At 38.5% G+C, this 15,581-nt stretch overlaps 1 protein-coding gene across 6 annotated transcripts in view; it reads right to left on the bottom strand.

The window, feature by feature from the left end:
• Window positions 1-15,581, bottom strand: part of anks1b (ankyrin repeat and sterile alpha motif domain containing 1B) — a 284,427-nt gene that overhangs the window by 51,479 nt on the left and 217,367 nt on the right. For all 6 annotated transcript variants that reach the window (XM_042511305.2, XM_088072744.1, XM_088072740.1 and 3 more), the window contains 2 exons: window positions 9,206-9,304; window positions 6,557-6,709 (listed from right to left, as the gene is read on the bottom strand). In XM_042511305.2, the coding sequence (XP_042367239.2) occupies window positions 6,557-6,709; window positions 9,206-9,304 (252 nt within the window). The remainder of the gene's footprint in view (window positions 1-6,556; window positions 6,710-9,205; window positions 9,305-15,581) is intronic.

Raw genomic sequence — 15,581 nt, 5'->3', positions numbered from 1 at the left:
TAGCAGCTCCCTAAAGACAGAGATGCTCAAAAACTGCTTCAACACACAATACTCCGTTCATCGTCTGACATGAAGGAATGCAGAAAAAATACTCATTTGAACTGTACTATGCCAAACGTTTCATACTTGATTAATTACTTGAAAAATAATTGCTAATGAAAATTGTCACTTATTAATTAGCTGTCAATTGAGTTAGCGCTATAGGAGGAAGAAAATTGGCTTGGTACATTCAGAGGACTGTGATTAGTTTAATCATACCATAAAAAAACTCCAATTATAATCAGTGTGTGCACACTTACAGTACTCATGAATTTATAATAATGAATTCCTATTAATTATTCAAATTAATTTAATAATTTAAAGATAGAAAGTCTAATTTAATGAGTTTTCATTTCAGGTCTTGAGACATTTAATTCCCACTCTGCTATAAAATACAGGCTTTTTCTTGCTTAAATATCAAAACTGTCCCATTAATAACTGTATATGGATTGATTATACTAACTGTAATTATGTTCACCTTATTCTCTATGATTTAAAACTGTTGGCATAGTTCCTACTGTAGTAAATTTGACATTAAAGGATATCAAAAGCCTTATTTTGCAGACTCCCCCATCATTTTTAGCAGTATAATAAAAGTATAGCTACTAAAGAAGCTGAAATCTGATATCTACAAATAAAAATGAGCACAATCATAGAGGCTTCAAAAGGGAATAGTTCACCCCCAAAATGATGAAATTTCTATATCACCTACGTACCCTTGTTATTCTGAATTAATGGGAAAAAAACCCATTGTTTTTCATGCCCACCTCCTGTATATGGAGAATCCAAAAACTGAGAAAATTCTTGATGGACTGCAGTTATAGGGTCCCAGTTTGACAAAAGCAAAACTTTATCAAAACATCCGTTTAAAAACTTTCACACAACACATGCAGTATACAAACTGTTGTAAGGATGTATGAAAGTTGACAGTGTAAATGATGTTCATGTCACATGCACTCTGTGGACTCTGATGGATTAGTTTAAATAATGAGTTTCACTTTTATTTTCTCTTCTACGTAAGTTTGGCTCAGTGTGCTTCGTTCTCACATTTCAGTTGAGTTTGCATCTGAGTTTTTATATTGCACGGGTTAAAATCAAACCAATGACAAGCAAGGGAGAAAAAAGCCTTTTTGACTACCTCTACCTAATTTAAATATAATCAAACATACTAAAACGGTTAAAAGTTATAGATGTTATGACTGAAAATGCTTTTTTTTAAAAAAAAAAAAAAAAAAAAAAAAACCTAAAACTCTTTTTTTCTGAAAATGTAATTTCAACCAAATAAGACACATAATTCCGATGGTTGGGCCCCCCGAATCTTGCGGAGAAATGGCCCCTGCTTTCACAATGTTTGGGAAGATGAAGATTAGATGTTATCTTAACGCTGAAAAAAATTATGGTTAAAAGGACTAAAAAAAAAAAGTTGTAATAAACTGCGATAGTCTGCAAATACAGAATTATGACCATGAACTGCATGTAACAGAAAACATGAACCAGGTGTAACTCAGATGAGTCCATCTACTCTGATGGCATAAAACACACACACACACACACACACACACACACACACACACACACACACACACACACACACACACACTACAGATTGAGAGTGCTGCACCTGCTCTCTGTCTGACAGGCAGGATTAAAAGGTGTTTTATTTCTAATCCAACGGCAGCAGGACTTCACATATGTGCCCAATCAAAAAGACACACACATTCACACACACTTCTATACCCACACTTCTGCCCCTCTATATTACAATGGTCCAAAAATGCTAAACACTCCTCCCCTGTCTCCCTGGATACCACAGCATCTGTTGCCCGTAGCGGTTATCTGGTGATTACATGAAAGCAGCGGCCAAATTCTATTTCGAAAGACTCATTGTCCTATTCTCTCTCTTTCTCTCTCGTCATCCCCTCACTTCCCTTACAGCCATATGTCCTTCCCCACATCAATCTATTATTTCTACCACTACAGTATCTCTCTCCACAAACACAGATACACACACACACACACACACACACACACCTCTCTCAGGTACAGTAGTGACCTCTCCAGCACCCTGGAGACTACTTCAGTGACAGCGTACTGCTGCAGTGGCACACAGTCATGAGGACAGCTTGTACAACGCATGCTCACACACACACACACACACACACACACACACACACACACACACACACACACGCAACTACTCCCTCACATGCAGTCCTGCACGATCGATAAGATCTGCTTCAAATGAAACACTACATGGACAAAAGAACAATCCACGTGGTTCACAAACTGCGGTCTGTCTTATCCCGGAGGTGTCGGATGGCGCTGAGGTAAGGGCTCTGTGCAGGCCGGTCTACGGTAACTTAACATTATGGATCAAATGCTTTACTGATACAATTTAAGGATGATTTCTGGACACAACTACAAAATTTAGTGCTACGGTTATTCTCATGAAAATAAAGACTATGTGCTCAGTTATCTGAGTTCTGTACTTTGCGTTGAAATTATTAGCACTTGTTTTTTCCTCCAGAGATATTTCCTCCTGAAATCAATGCTCTACTAAAACCCAACTATATATTAGAGATGTTCCTGATGACTAACTTTAAACTAAAGTTTTTAGATTTTTCAAGTTTTAACTAGACTAGTCTAAAAGTGGAAAACACTTAGAAAACAGTCAAAATAATTATCATATAAAGTTAAACATTGTCCAAAAAATGGAACCAAAGAGTATTTTCAGACACAGTGTCTTATCTAGAGCTTCAACGAGTACTCACTGTATCAGTTATTTAAAGGACAGAAACTTACTTAAGAACTAATTTGATGATCATTTCAACGTGTAGGTCATTTTTCAAGCAAATATGCAAAGAATTTGATGTTTTCAGGTTCTCAAATTTGAGGATTTGTTGCTTTCTTTGGTCTTACATTATAGTATATTGAATATGTTGGTTGGGCAAAACAAGACACAATATTTCTATATTTTGCGCCATACATTATGAAATCCTTTTTAGGAAAATGCCAATGAGTTTACAAGGTAGATTTATTAGTCATTTTTAAACTATGTTTAAAAAGTGAAATTAAAACGTAATTAATTAAATTTATTATTAAATGTCAGTTATGCTGCCTGCATGGCTATCTTGCTGTTATTGTTTTGTACTGATATTTTGTTGTATCTGTGTTCTGTCTTAAGAGTTCCTGTTTGTTATTGCTGTTTCTGTCTTTATGGTGTCCTTCTGTCTTAGTAAAACAAATAAAAAACAAAATCATTTTATAGGTTTCAAAACATCTTGGCAAAGGACTACAGTTGAAAATTATCCAGCTGGCTAACACTGGCATATTTACAGAAATGTTGATGAATGTGTGTTGTCCCAAATAAAATGAATGGAATAAAATAAATTATTCAATGAAAGTATGAAGTGTACCCATTTTGAAAAGAGAGGACCTGTAAAATTAAGTAAATTCTTCCAAAACAAACTAGAAAACAGTTTCTTTATGGACCTGGCTTTGTGCATAGGGGTAGGTCATGTTAAAATTGGAAGAGACGTTCACCAAACTGTCACCACAAAGGTGGGTGCATCCTGTTGTAGCCTTGCCCTGAAAATAATCCCCGTATTGACAAGTATGTGGACACATAGAGGTATAGCCTTAATGTAGGCTTGTGCAGCCTCTAGTGGCTTTACTCTGCACTGCAATGCAGCTTCACTTCAAATACAGAATCCTCGTGCTATACAATACTTTTATCTACATGCACATGCAGGTCTGAAATAGAGTACTGACGGAGTATGCAGCATAAATACACTTCATACGCACATTATTTGGATTTTCTTGTTTCTCTGTTTTACATAACAGAGAGGAGATTGATGTATAGTTTGGTTTGTGTGTAAAAAGTGATGCATTTAAACACATATAAGCTCAAAAGCATGTATTAACACTTTGTCTGTCTCACATATGCATCTAGAAACACATACCCATACACAAACATACACAAACATACACACACGCGCGCGCGCGCAGCATGTGGGCGGTATCCCCAGCGCTGTGAAACATCTTGCATCCCACATGCTTATATAACTCCCTCTCCACCTCCTCCAGCTGATCACTCATCACTTTATCACTTTATCCTCCACTGGGAAGGAAAAACACCCCTTCTCTCTCTCCTCTCTCTCACTGAAATCAGCCAGGCAGGCGCCCTCTGCAATCGAGCATGATTTCGTTACACTCGTGGCATCAAAGGAGCACATCACTCCGAAGAGATCAGGCTGCAGTAAATCCCATCTCTACTGAAGATTTTATGTTGGTAAAAATTGAATCATAAACCTGCACCACTTGTGACAACACAGAAGCTGAAATGTCAAACCTCGTTACCATCCACCATTACTGATATTTACAGAAGGAGAGGACTCAATCAATGGAAAGCTGCTGCAAACTATCTGCTCGCTCCTTTTTTTACTGCAAACGTTAAAACATAAACTTCCACAGCAAGAAGATAAGCTGCAATGACAAGAAGGAAAACAGAGAATAACCTTAAAAGAAGATGCAGTACGGTTATGATATAACAGCACCTCCTTCCTGTTTGCATTCTTAGCACGCATTGCACAGTAATGAGAAGAAATGCCTGATGGGCATTCTGCACACTCAGTATGGACTCTGCATCCCACAGAGGAAACTTTCACATCGACTTCATCCTCGTTTCAGCAAAAAAAAAAAAGCCAAAGGACAAAGCGTGTCCGTCTGCTGATGTATGGGCCTTTACTGCGATATACTGAGCCGGAGAAACAAATTCACCCCGTCACTCAGGTGAGAGATGAGGACAGAAACCAACAAGCGCTCAGCTTCACAAAGCCGCAGCTGAGAATATATCCATCAGTAACCATCATTAAGGCTAAAAACTTGTTTTCCACAGCTTAAAGGTGCAGTTAGCATCTCTCTGCGAGGGAGATATTTGACCTGACACACACATTTATTCAAAACAATAGATAATACTGTTTGCCAACACAAGAGGGATTGCCTTATTAGTATCAAGATTGCATCATTTGATTGGAAAAAGAAGTTGGTTCACGCAACAAGCCAGTGAAATATCGGCCATCTCTGTGCAGTCTGCAGATAAACCTTGTTTTAAGAAGACATTTCTTAAAAGATAAAGCTGGTGTATTTTTCCTATTGTGAACAAATCCCAAGAAAAGATCAAAAAAGGAGACTTGTAGCACTTTCTGCTTTCCCCACTCTTTTGTGGCACTTAGTCCTGAGCCTTTTTTTTCCCCTTAAGAAGGCATGAAACTTTTAAAGCCATTTAGTACTGCACTTTCAGAGAGCCAGAGACATACTTAAAATTAGAATTACCGCTTCACAGTTGCTTCTTCTGCCAACCGGGCAAGTAGAAAAGTCATGTCTGTCCAAATGGATATTTGTCAAGACGACATTAAGGGATTTTAATAAAAGGTATTCCATTTATTTTGTGGCTAAGCAGGGAACCTTCGCACACATCCTAAACCCGGCAGCACAGAAGATCTTTATAATGAGCACAGCTTCAAAGTGGACACCCAAGATCAGTGTCCCCAGTTCAGTAATTGACCAAATGTCTCCCCTTCTGTTCCCAAGTTATGGTGTTGCATAATGGCCGAAAAAGTGCTTTTGCAGAACATTATGATGTCACAGTGAGGTTGACCTTTTGGATAAGAAAAATCAGAACTTCATAATTTCGTCCTGTTGGACATTTGTGTCAAATGTGCCTTAATTAGCCTAAGAATTCTTGGTTTATGGCCAAAAACATGTTCCTCACAGTGACCTTGACCTCTCGACTTCCAAAAACTAATCAATTCACTGTTGAGTTCAAATGGACGTTTGTGCCAAATTTGAATAAATTCTCTTAAGGAGCTCTTGAGCTATTTTGTTGACAAAAATGGGACAGAGGGACTGAAATGGGAAAACATGATGCCCTCAACTACAGCTGTCGCCCGTGAAGAGGCACTGACATATCCGGACCTTTAGCCGCTTGTATCGGTCAAACAACAGCAAACGTTAGACAGGACTTTTAAGCTTCAAGCCATTTGGCCTAAATGTTGAGTAACTGAGCAAATTTCAGCGCCTGATGAAGACCGAGAGATAGCTGAAAGCTCTAGAAAAAGCTGGCTGATTATTTAAACCATCTTCAGGGTTGATTTCTCAGTTTAGAAACTAAAGCAAACTGACCTTCATGTGTAAATATTTAAAGGAGCGCCACTTTACATTTATGTAGTAGCACCGGGGACAATTTTCGACTGTGGATTAATACATATTTGGTTCTCTGGTTTATTAACAGAAGCAAGACAGTCTATACGGGTTCAACAGTAGCAAATTTGGACAACAATGGAGGTTTTTGACTCAGAGAAACAAGATATATCAGGATGTGGACACATGGACAACAATCTGATATTTTCATGGAATTTGTTGGAAAAAAAGAAAATCACCTGCCTAATCCTTTAAAATGAAGCATTTTTAAGACTTCATGTGAAGGTAGGAAGAGAAAATAAACTACGTGACTCACATTGATGAGCTCGATCTCCCAGATCTTCTTGACCAGCTCCATGGAGGTGTAACCGTTGATGAGGAACGACTTGGTGTAGTCACCGAGCTCCAATGACTCCAGCCACTCTGCCACCGACGTGGGGTTGTTGCCATCGTAACCAACAGGTCGCACCTTCAGCACAGTGAGAAAAGTGATCCTTAAAGTGCTGTTTTTTTAACTTTATTATTACTTTCTGCAGTTCTTTACAAGACTTTGAAACATGTCCTGGATACCCTGAGCATATTTTTGAATATCTCTGCTGCTTGAGGGTTTCATGACATAAAATTTGTTTTCCTCTGTGTTCTCATGAATAAAGGAGAAACTGTGATGAAATGTTGGATGTGTTTTTTCTGCCCATATGGTGCACTACCTTTGACCTGGAGCTTTGCAGCACAGAACAGCTTGTACACTCCGTACAAATGCTAACTACCATACAGCCTACATACCTAATTCTTATATAACATGACAGCTGTGTGAATTTTATTTACACTGAATGCTGCGCTGCTCTTTTTTCTCACATTTTCTGTTTTCATTCTGCTGCAGCAGCCCAATTTCATCATAAGGATCATTAAAGATTTATTCTATATTTAAGACCTTCCCCAGTAAAGCAGGATACAGGAGGAAGCCACAGATACGGAGCTCTAAAGGAGTGAATATTTTGAGATAAAGCACAAACTGGATTAAAATCTTCTCATATTTGCATTGAAAACAAGTAAACACAAGCCCAACTTTTAAGAAAGGGCAGAATAGGATGCCATCAGCAGGGGGTTACTGCCTTTAGTGAGAGACTTTGTGAGTGTAGCACAAAATTCATAATTCATTCGCTTTCATTTTGACAGGCAAAACAGCTTCAGAGAGTTTATGGTGTTTAAAAAAAAACAGCCCATGTCCTTCACCTAAAGTTGAGCATGTGTTTGACTACTTGTGTTAGGGCAGGCTAAAGTTTAACGTTTCATTTTTTTAGTGTTTTGAGAAAGTTTGGGTGGATCAGGAGGGGAAAATGCGGACTGGAGATCAAGGTTTTTTGTCTGGGCGTCTGTATAAAACCTGCTTATCTCTGAGCTCAGAGTCTCTTTTTTCTTTCGGTCTCTTCTCTCTTTCTCTCATTCCAGCTCCACACCTTTGATCGGACTTTTTCTGTCTCACACACATGCGCACAAAAGCATTTGACCTTGCTAACATACAGCAGAAAACTCCCCTATTAGTCTGAAAGTATTTTGTTGCAGTATTTGAAAATCATTGGTCCCCTTGAAAGCAACTGCTGGCCTTTTTGCTCCGTGACTAATAAAAGATGAAAGTGTGTCTAGTTGTTTTTACCTGCGTGTGAATTTTTCAGATGCAACACAATGTTAAATAACAGCACAATGTTAAATAACACTCAGCAAAGTGAGAGAAGTTTTCTTGTGTCACTTAAAGGTGGCAAGAGGTGACACTTAATTGGTGGAAATGGATTTTTCAGAATAAATGTGTTTTCTTTAGTTTAAAATTCGCCTGAAACAAAGAATCATCCCATTTTTTGTGATCTTAGAATGAGCTGTTTATGTCTACATAGAGAGAGGGTGCTCATCAATGGAGTCTGCTTCTTCGCACAGCCATGTTTTTCACAGTAGGTCAAAACATTGAGTGCGTTTGTTTCAGAGAAAAAGAGACCTCTGTGTATAATTTGGCTCCTGGTACAACCCTCCCGAACATCTGGATGGTCAGTTATCAAAGAAAAGGATGAGCACACTTTAGCAGGTGCTTGGTAAGCGAGCCATCTGCGACAAGCTGAACTGTGTTGGAGAAACTCTGATTTGAACGTGAGACTGCTTTATTCAGTGATTTAGCTGATTTAAATCACCTGATTTGTTTGTTTTGGAGGACGAGACCTTTGGATAATTTGGCTCATTTAAAAACCTCCTGAGCAATGAACACTGAAGGATTTCTAACAGGGAAAAGTTTTCAGCTGGTTGCAATCTGCAGTCCTCACTGCAACATGCTAGATAGCACAGTGTCTCTCAAACGGGGATACAGGTAACATAATAACATGGTTGTTCACTGAGTTTAAGCTAAAAATGCTTTGCACTGGTCAGAGTTAAAAATATTTTAAATTACTGATTAAAGTTTGAGAACCACTGACTTAGAGTTTTCTTGAACCCCCAACTCCTTGGCGCCTTGTTAAAGTATTCAGCAGAACATGCAGAGAAAAACTTAACCACCCACAGAGAGAGCTATATGTCACACAGATGGAGCAGGGGATTTGCTGAAATTTTGACTTAACAAATTGTCTGCAGCTTCAAGTGAACATCATCTCTCATTTGGATTATGTCAATCTTAAACTGAAAGTAAGTAGTCTAAAATTTGATGACTTTATGCATGCGACTGACATTTCAATAAACACAGTTAAGAAATTGCAGGTTTAGTTCATGTCTAAGCCTTTCTTGGTGGGATGACTTATTATAACTGTATTATTATTATTATTATTTGGATTAATAAAGCACCTTTCAGGGTACCCTTAGGGCTTTACAAAATAAGAACATGCATTTGAAAAAACTAAATAAAAATTAAAATAATGAACAAACAAAAATAGAAATAATAACAGTAATGATAGCCGTCGTGAACACAATAAGCTGGAGCTGCAGTACTGACCCTGGGCAGCAGCCGTATGGCCTGCAGGAGGCGTTGTCTGTGGGCCGAGTTGAGGATCCCAATCTCCAGCAGGTCCTGGTCTTCCACAACATTGCTGCCCTGCAGAGCAAGAAACAACAGATAACGTTAGGATTTATGCAGCATCTTTGCAACCAGAGCAAAAAATGAAACAGTGTCTGCAAGGGTTAAGTGTGGCTCAACACAGGAGACTTTAACAGACAGTTCCCTTGCAAAATAAACCCCAAACAATAGCAGCTCTAAGCGCTAAGGTCCACACTTACACAAAACACCAGCAGCAGCAGTTAGCATTTCAAGGTTTAAGGCCTTTATTATTCAATTGATTTATTTCAGTTTTTTCTTCTCCTGTAGTAAAGGTTTATGATATCTGCAGATAATTTGGCTCATTTAAACACTTCAACTTCTTTAATAAGGACGACATGTGTTTGCAAGTTTTACCACTAAAACTCATGTAGCCTTTGTATATTTGTCTGCAAGCGATACAGTTCTAGCTGTTTAAATGTGTTTTTCACACCACAGCAGGTGATCACTGTTTACCATTTATTTCCATACTATTTGAAAATCAAGTCAGAGATTCTCAAAGCTTGCTCGAGGTGTGTAATCAATCACAGTGAACATTAAGCATTGTCGTTTTATCATTACACGGTAATCCTTTACAAGCAGATTGATTCGAGAAGTCTGTGCTGCATTATGCCCTTACAATAACGTATTAAAATGTGTGATGAATTACAAAACACATGCAAGTTACGACAGTGTGGTTATGCTTTTCATTTTGTACAGAAATGTATAAAAACAATGGCTTTGTGAAACACTGGAAAACTGTTCATGGTTTGCAGTATGATTATTTGTGAATGTGTGCAGTATTAAATAAGCTGAAACATGACAAAACACTGGTGGTACGGACTTGTTTTAAGTAACTGATGTTTGTATGATAGCAATAAAACCATCCTTTTTGGCATCTATTGCATATATAAATCCAGAAGTTTTTCAAGTAAGGTATTTGTTTACCACTCAACTGCCACAGGAGCAAATGCATTAGTCAAATCAGAAAATCATAAGTAAAATATAAGTTAAAAAGAACAAAAAAACTATACTGCTGTCTCTTTACCGACTCTTCTTTAATTCCACGTGGACATGACAACTTTATAACCACAAATGGTCAAAATGCAGTCATGTAGAATTACACAAAATGGGAACGAGAAAGCAGTGTGCACAATTTGCAGTCTCCACTAAATCCCCCTTGAATTTAGTACAACATCATACTCCACTGCACAACAAATGCCGAACAAGCTTTAGCGGAAAAACTCTAGCTTGTTTGTTTTCAAATAATAAGGCAACAAAAACATCAGTCTGTGAGTAAAAATATCATAGATGACATGACTAAGGCCTTGTTCAGACTGCCAGCCCAAATCCTTTTTTGGCATTTTCAGACTGTATCCAGACTTATTACAGAGCTGAAAAGACAGCAACAAACCACAAGAAATTAGATTTTTCAAAATCAGAGCTGAACCACATTTGAAGGTTGTTTTAATAGTGATTCCATTAAGATGCATTCATTGGGGTGTAAGTCTCAAGGTCCACTATGCTACAATATTATCTTGATTCTTTGGACAACAATACTTTATTTGCTGATTCCACAAAGTTTGCCACAATCCGATTCTAATTTGATTAACGTCAGGTGTCTGCGATCAGTTAGACACACTAATTGATGATCTATCTCTTGGCTCCTTATGCTATGCTGCTAACAATGTTCGGATGTTTAGGAAGTTAGTGCAACTGGACAGGAATGGTGACACAGAGGTGGCAAGGGAATTTAAAAAAACAAAGCCATAGCTTAAAGATGATGATCTGTATTGATATTTTCACTTTGCATCGATGATGTTGGATCATCGGTGACTGAATAGCTGCATCAAGCCACGGTGATGAATCGGTAAACTCCTAGTGTTTCAGATCGGCAGCTCTAGCCACTCAATGTGGATTTTAAAACAGGACACACAAGAGTAATGTCAAATCAGAGTAACAAGTGCTGAGCAGAAGCGATGCTCCACGGCTTCTACCAGCAGAGCGCTCTGTCGCTGTCTGGTGTGACGGGAGACATCATCATTGTGTGTGAAAGGCGAAAAAATCGTGTCGCCACCTTAGCTATGTCGTTACTGACGCCTACATCATTACCACAGGACCCCATGCAGATACGCTGATTATGTCTGGACACACTGATCCAATCTGATAACTTACAAATAACAGTGCGGACAGTCTATCTTAAAGATCTGATTTTAGAAACAAATCTGATTTGCCTGCAGTCTGAATGCAGCCCAAGAAAAGACAGGAAAGCCATGAAACATCAGCAGAAAGTAGTAGTTTGATATTCTATTTTATGACACACACACACAGGCACACCTTGAAGCCAGTATGAGTATTATACACAGTTTTCCCTTTAATTAAATCCAATGGGAAACATTAAGAGACCTATCAGTCATCCTCTCTCCAGAGAGTGTAATGGAGAGAGTCGTCAAGCAGACAGATAATTGGAGGAAAGGTGCTTCGCAGGGAGGGAAGAGGTGCGGTGTGAATGCAGACAGCTGCAGCGCAGAGAGAGGCTGAACTGAGCCAGGAATACCATCCGAAATATGGATTCTGACAGAAGTGAAAAGTAAAGCAAGGTAATCACTGCAATGATGGCAGAGATATAGAGGGAGGAGAGGGACTGTGAGACCAGCCTGGAGGCATCTTCAGGACCATCCACACACATATACACACACACACACATTGACGGATTACACCTGTCAGTCTCTCTGTATCTCCTTCCTGTCAAACTAATAACAGTGATAAACATCCAAGAGACGAGGACAATAAAGCAGGTAGATAGCAGATATCTCCTTTTTCCTCCCTCTACTTTACTTCTGTCCAGAAGTCGTCTCTGGGGACCATCGTGCCCTCGAAAAGGACATTTTGCTCCGATGCTGTGACATTTTAATTCTAGGTAGCAGCGAGATAGCTGTCGTCTGGATTTTACCGCAATATGCTGGAGAACCTTCACCAGAAAAATCTCTGTTAAGGTGGCTTTACTTCTGAGACTCCAGAGCAGCTAACTTTAAGGACAGGATTATCACATAACCAATTACCATTTGCATTCTAGCACCAGGGCTGTGAACCGGCCCACTTTACATGACTGGTCAAAATCTGGCTGTCATTCAACAAAAATGTCAAAAATGGAAGGCAAGAGCTGGGATTAAAATTCTAGTAAACAGAAGGATACCATCTTGAATAAAATATGGAAAATATGAATGGGTAAACATCATGCAGCACTCAGATCAAACTGCTGAGGAGCCGTTTCTGAGCTGGTTTCAAAGACTAAGGCTGTTTACTGGGCATCTCCAGGTTTGAATGTGTGTGTCTCTATTTATTCAAAGACATGAATATATGCTGGAAGACCTCACGCAAAATGTAACCCCCCCAGTCCCACTGCTGTTGACGACAACTGCTGCTGTTGCACGTTTTTAAGTCTACTGATGGACAATAAAGTCTTATCTAATCTAGATCATGAGTTTAGCAATATGTATTCTTGGAATAATAAACCACACTAGCAGTTAATAAACCACTCTAATTGTGTCAGCAAATTAAGCTTGCCAGTTTCAGACTATCTTACTGATTGAAGGCTGGTAGCTGAAATGTGCCAAGAAGCAATATGCCAAAAAAAAGCAATAGGAAGGAGACTGCTGGCGAGCAAACATGGATGTAAACAATGTTTGAAAATACTAGAAAAGATCTTTTTTGCACGTTATAGGAGGGAGTAAATAAAAGCTGTGAGAATATATGAAATGCATTTAGTTAAGAAACACTGAATGCACGAGTACGATAAAGAGTAACTCCACACTAGATATTGGAGGAAGGAAAAACAGCTGCACCAGCCTCTCTAGGCTGAAAGGTGTAAGTCTAGTTAATGTCTGACGACACTCAACATCACAGCTGCATGCGGTCAGGTGCAGTCAAGTGTAGTATGGTACTACGGTGCCACAGATCCACAGGGTATAGAAAAAGCCTGTCGTCACTAGTTAAATGGACAGCCAAATTATCAGACAGGGTGCAGTACTTATTTAAAGCTCTAAAAACACAGCTTGTTAACAACTTTACAATAGTTCTTTTACTGGTAAAACACAAATTACTAAGGGTGTAGATTACTGGTTTCATCACGACACAATATTATATCAATACTTTGGACAACAATATGATATTTGCCGACATTACAAAGTCTACCATAATATGATTTCAATTTGATTTAGGGGCCTGCGATCAATATGAGCCAATACTATCTGCTCATTTAACACAGTCAGTTACAAGAGAAGCTGCCACCCCTTTCAGAGGAGATAAAAACAACATAAACAGAATTGGAAATAATTAAAACTGGTTCATTTTTTTTCGCTTTCTGGAAAAAAAATGTTTTCATTTGAATTCAAATCATGATCTTAAGACAAACTTCTCCAAACATCCTCAAAATGTGGATTAACAACAAGATATTTTAACTAAAGTATAAAACTCAATTACAACTGTCAAGGATCATAGACAAAACAACGGTCTTTAGTAGGTCACATTATACATTACTTATACATTATACAAATATACACAATCATTATATATACAACATGCTAATGTTATTAGCATTAGCCTATGACATTTTAAATAACAGACGTTAGCTTAGCGGCTAGCGGACTTTTCCTCTACTCATAACTTAACCAGTTTACTATTATTTATGCTTTGTCTTACTCACCACTGGTTTAAGTCCCTGCACCTCCCCACAGAACAGATGACTTTCAGTTTATATGCGCATTTTTTCAGTCAACATTGCCAAAACAGAGCAGCTAATGCAACGTTAGCAAGAAGTAAGTTCCTGTTTCCTTAGCGCGGCTTTTGTTTACATATGACGCGCGCTGCCTGTTGACTCGCAGTTTCTCCGAAAACACAACATTTCCACACTGATGACTTATTCCCGCGTAAACTGCGTTATCCTGATCATACTCCTCTTGGCTGCTCGCCACCATCTGCCTGACGGTGACGCAGACTTTCTTCTTCTAATGCCGTTTCGGCAGACTGTACAGTAGTGCACTAGAATAAAGCGCTCTGCTGTACACTATAAAGTGTAATGCTGCCCTCCACAGTCTGGGAGTAGGTATTTCACTCAAATCTTAGAGTACAGACCATAGACTGTATATAACTGTATATTATTACTATATTACAGAGCTGTGGCACCAAAGTGTTATAGTACTCTTTGCATCGATGTGACGTGATCGTTGCTCATTTAATCGATATATGGATGCAGATCGATGGATCGTTACACCCCTATTAATTACAACTCAGAAACATGCACCTAAGCTGTCCTTCACCACATATAGATTTTGCATTAATAATTGAACAAAATCAAACACGACACTGGGACTATGTGGCTGTTTGACATCCCGTTATGTGCAGCATACAGGACGCACATGGTAGCATCATCTCAATGTTTTTCTGATGCTGGTTATTAATCAGCTATTCTGGATGTGATGACCTGATTTTTGTAGTATGCTCATGCAGTTACTCTGAGGGATTACTGTCTGTAACCATTATATGATGCTGTATGTCTGCAACTTTGTTTAAATGCAACACTCTAATAACTAAACAACAGAATCGGTCTATTTCCGCTAGGGTTACAACAGTATGAGGATTCACTGTATCATGGAATTACAGAATTATTATCATCATCAGTCATAATGACCCTTAGAGAAATGAAATCAGAAGAGTTGATTTTGGTTAAGCACATTTTTTATCACTATAATTGGGACTTGAAAAAATTTAATGGAATAATGTGTAATAAGTCTCCCTTTTGAAAAGAAGCTTAAAAAGCAATATTTTCAGTCCAGTTGCATTTTTCTTCAGTATCATAGATAAGCAAATGTACACGGTATGATAAACTTTTACACCATAGTATACCTTAAATCCATTATCTACTGACTTCCAAAACAACTTAAATGACTGGCCCCAATACATCACATTCCTACAGTTATAGTTTTAAACATGTCCTTACCTTCATGAAACACTCACAGTTCGCCTCCCAAAATATCTGATTAGGTTCAGCAAAAGCACTGTGGTTTGGCATTCAATAGTTAATTTTGTCAATAACATTACATATGTCACATGACATACGTCACTAGCTATAAATACTGGGATACTAGGCTACACCGACAATAAAAGAAATCAATGATGACCTCAGGACAAGAACACCAGTCCCCTGGGGGAAAGTCCTGTGTTAGTTTAGTTGATCCATATCCCCTCCCGCTCACCTTATAGGAACTTTTTTTGATATTTGTACATTATGCAGACTTAT

The sequence above is a fragment of the Plectropomus leopardus genome, chromosome 22 (assembly GCF_026936395.1).
Source record: "Plectropomus leopardus strain MGB_pleo_1.0 chromosome 22, ASM2693639v1, whole genome shotgun sequence".
In the NCBI taxonomy this organism is placed as follows: domain Eukaryota; kingdom Metazoa; phylum Chordata; class Actinopteri; order Perciformes; family Serranidae; genus Plectropomus; species Plectropomus leopardus.
This window is presented reverse-complemented; position numbering and strand designations above follow the sequence as displayed.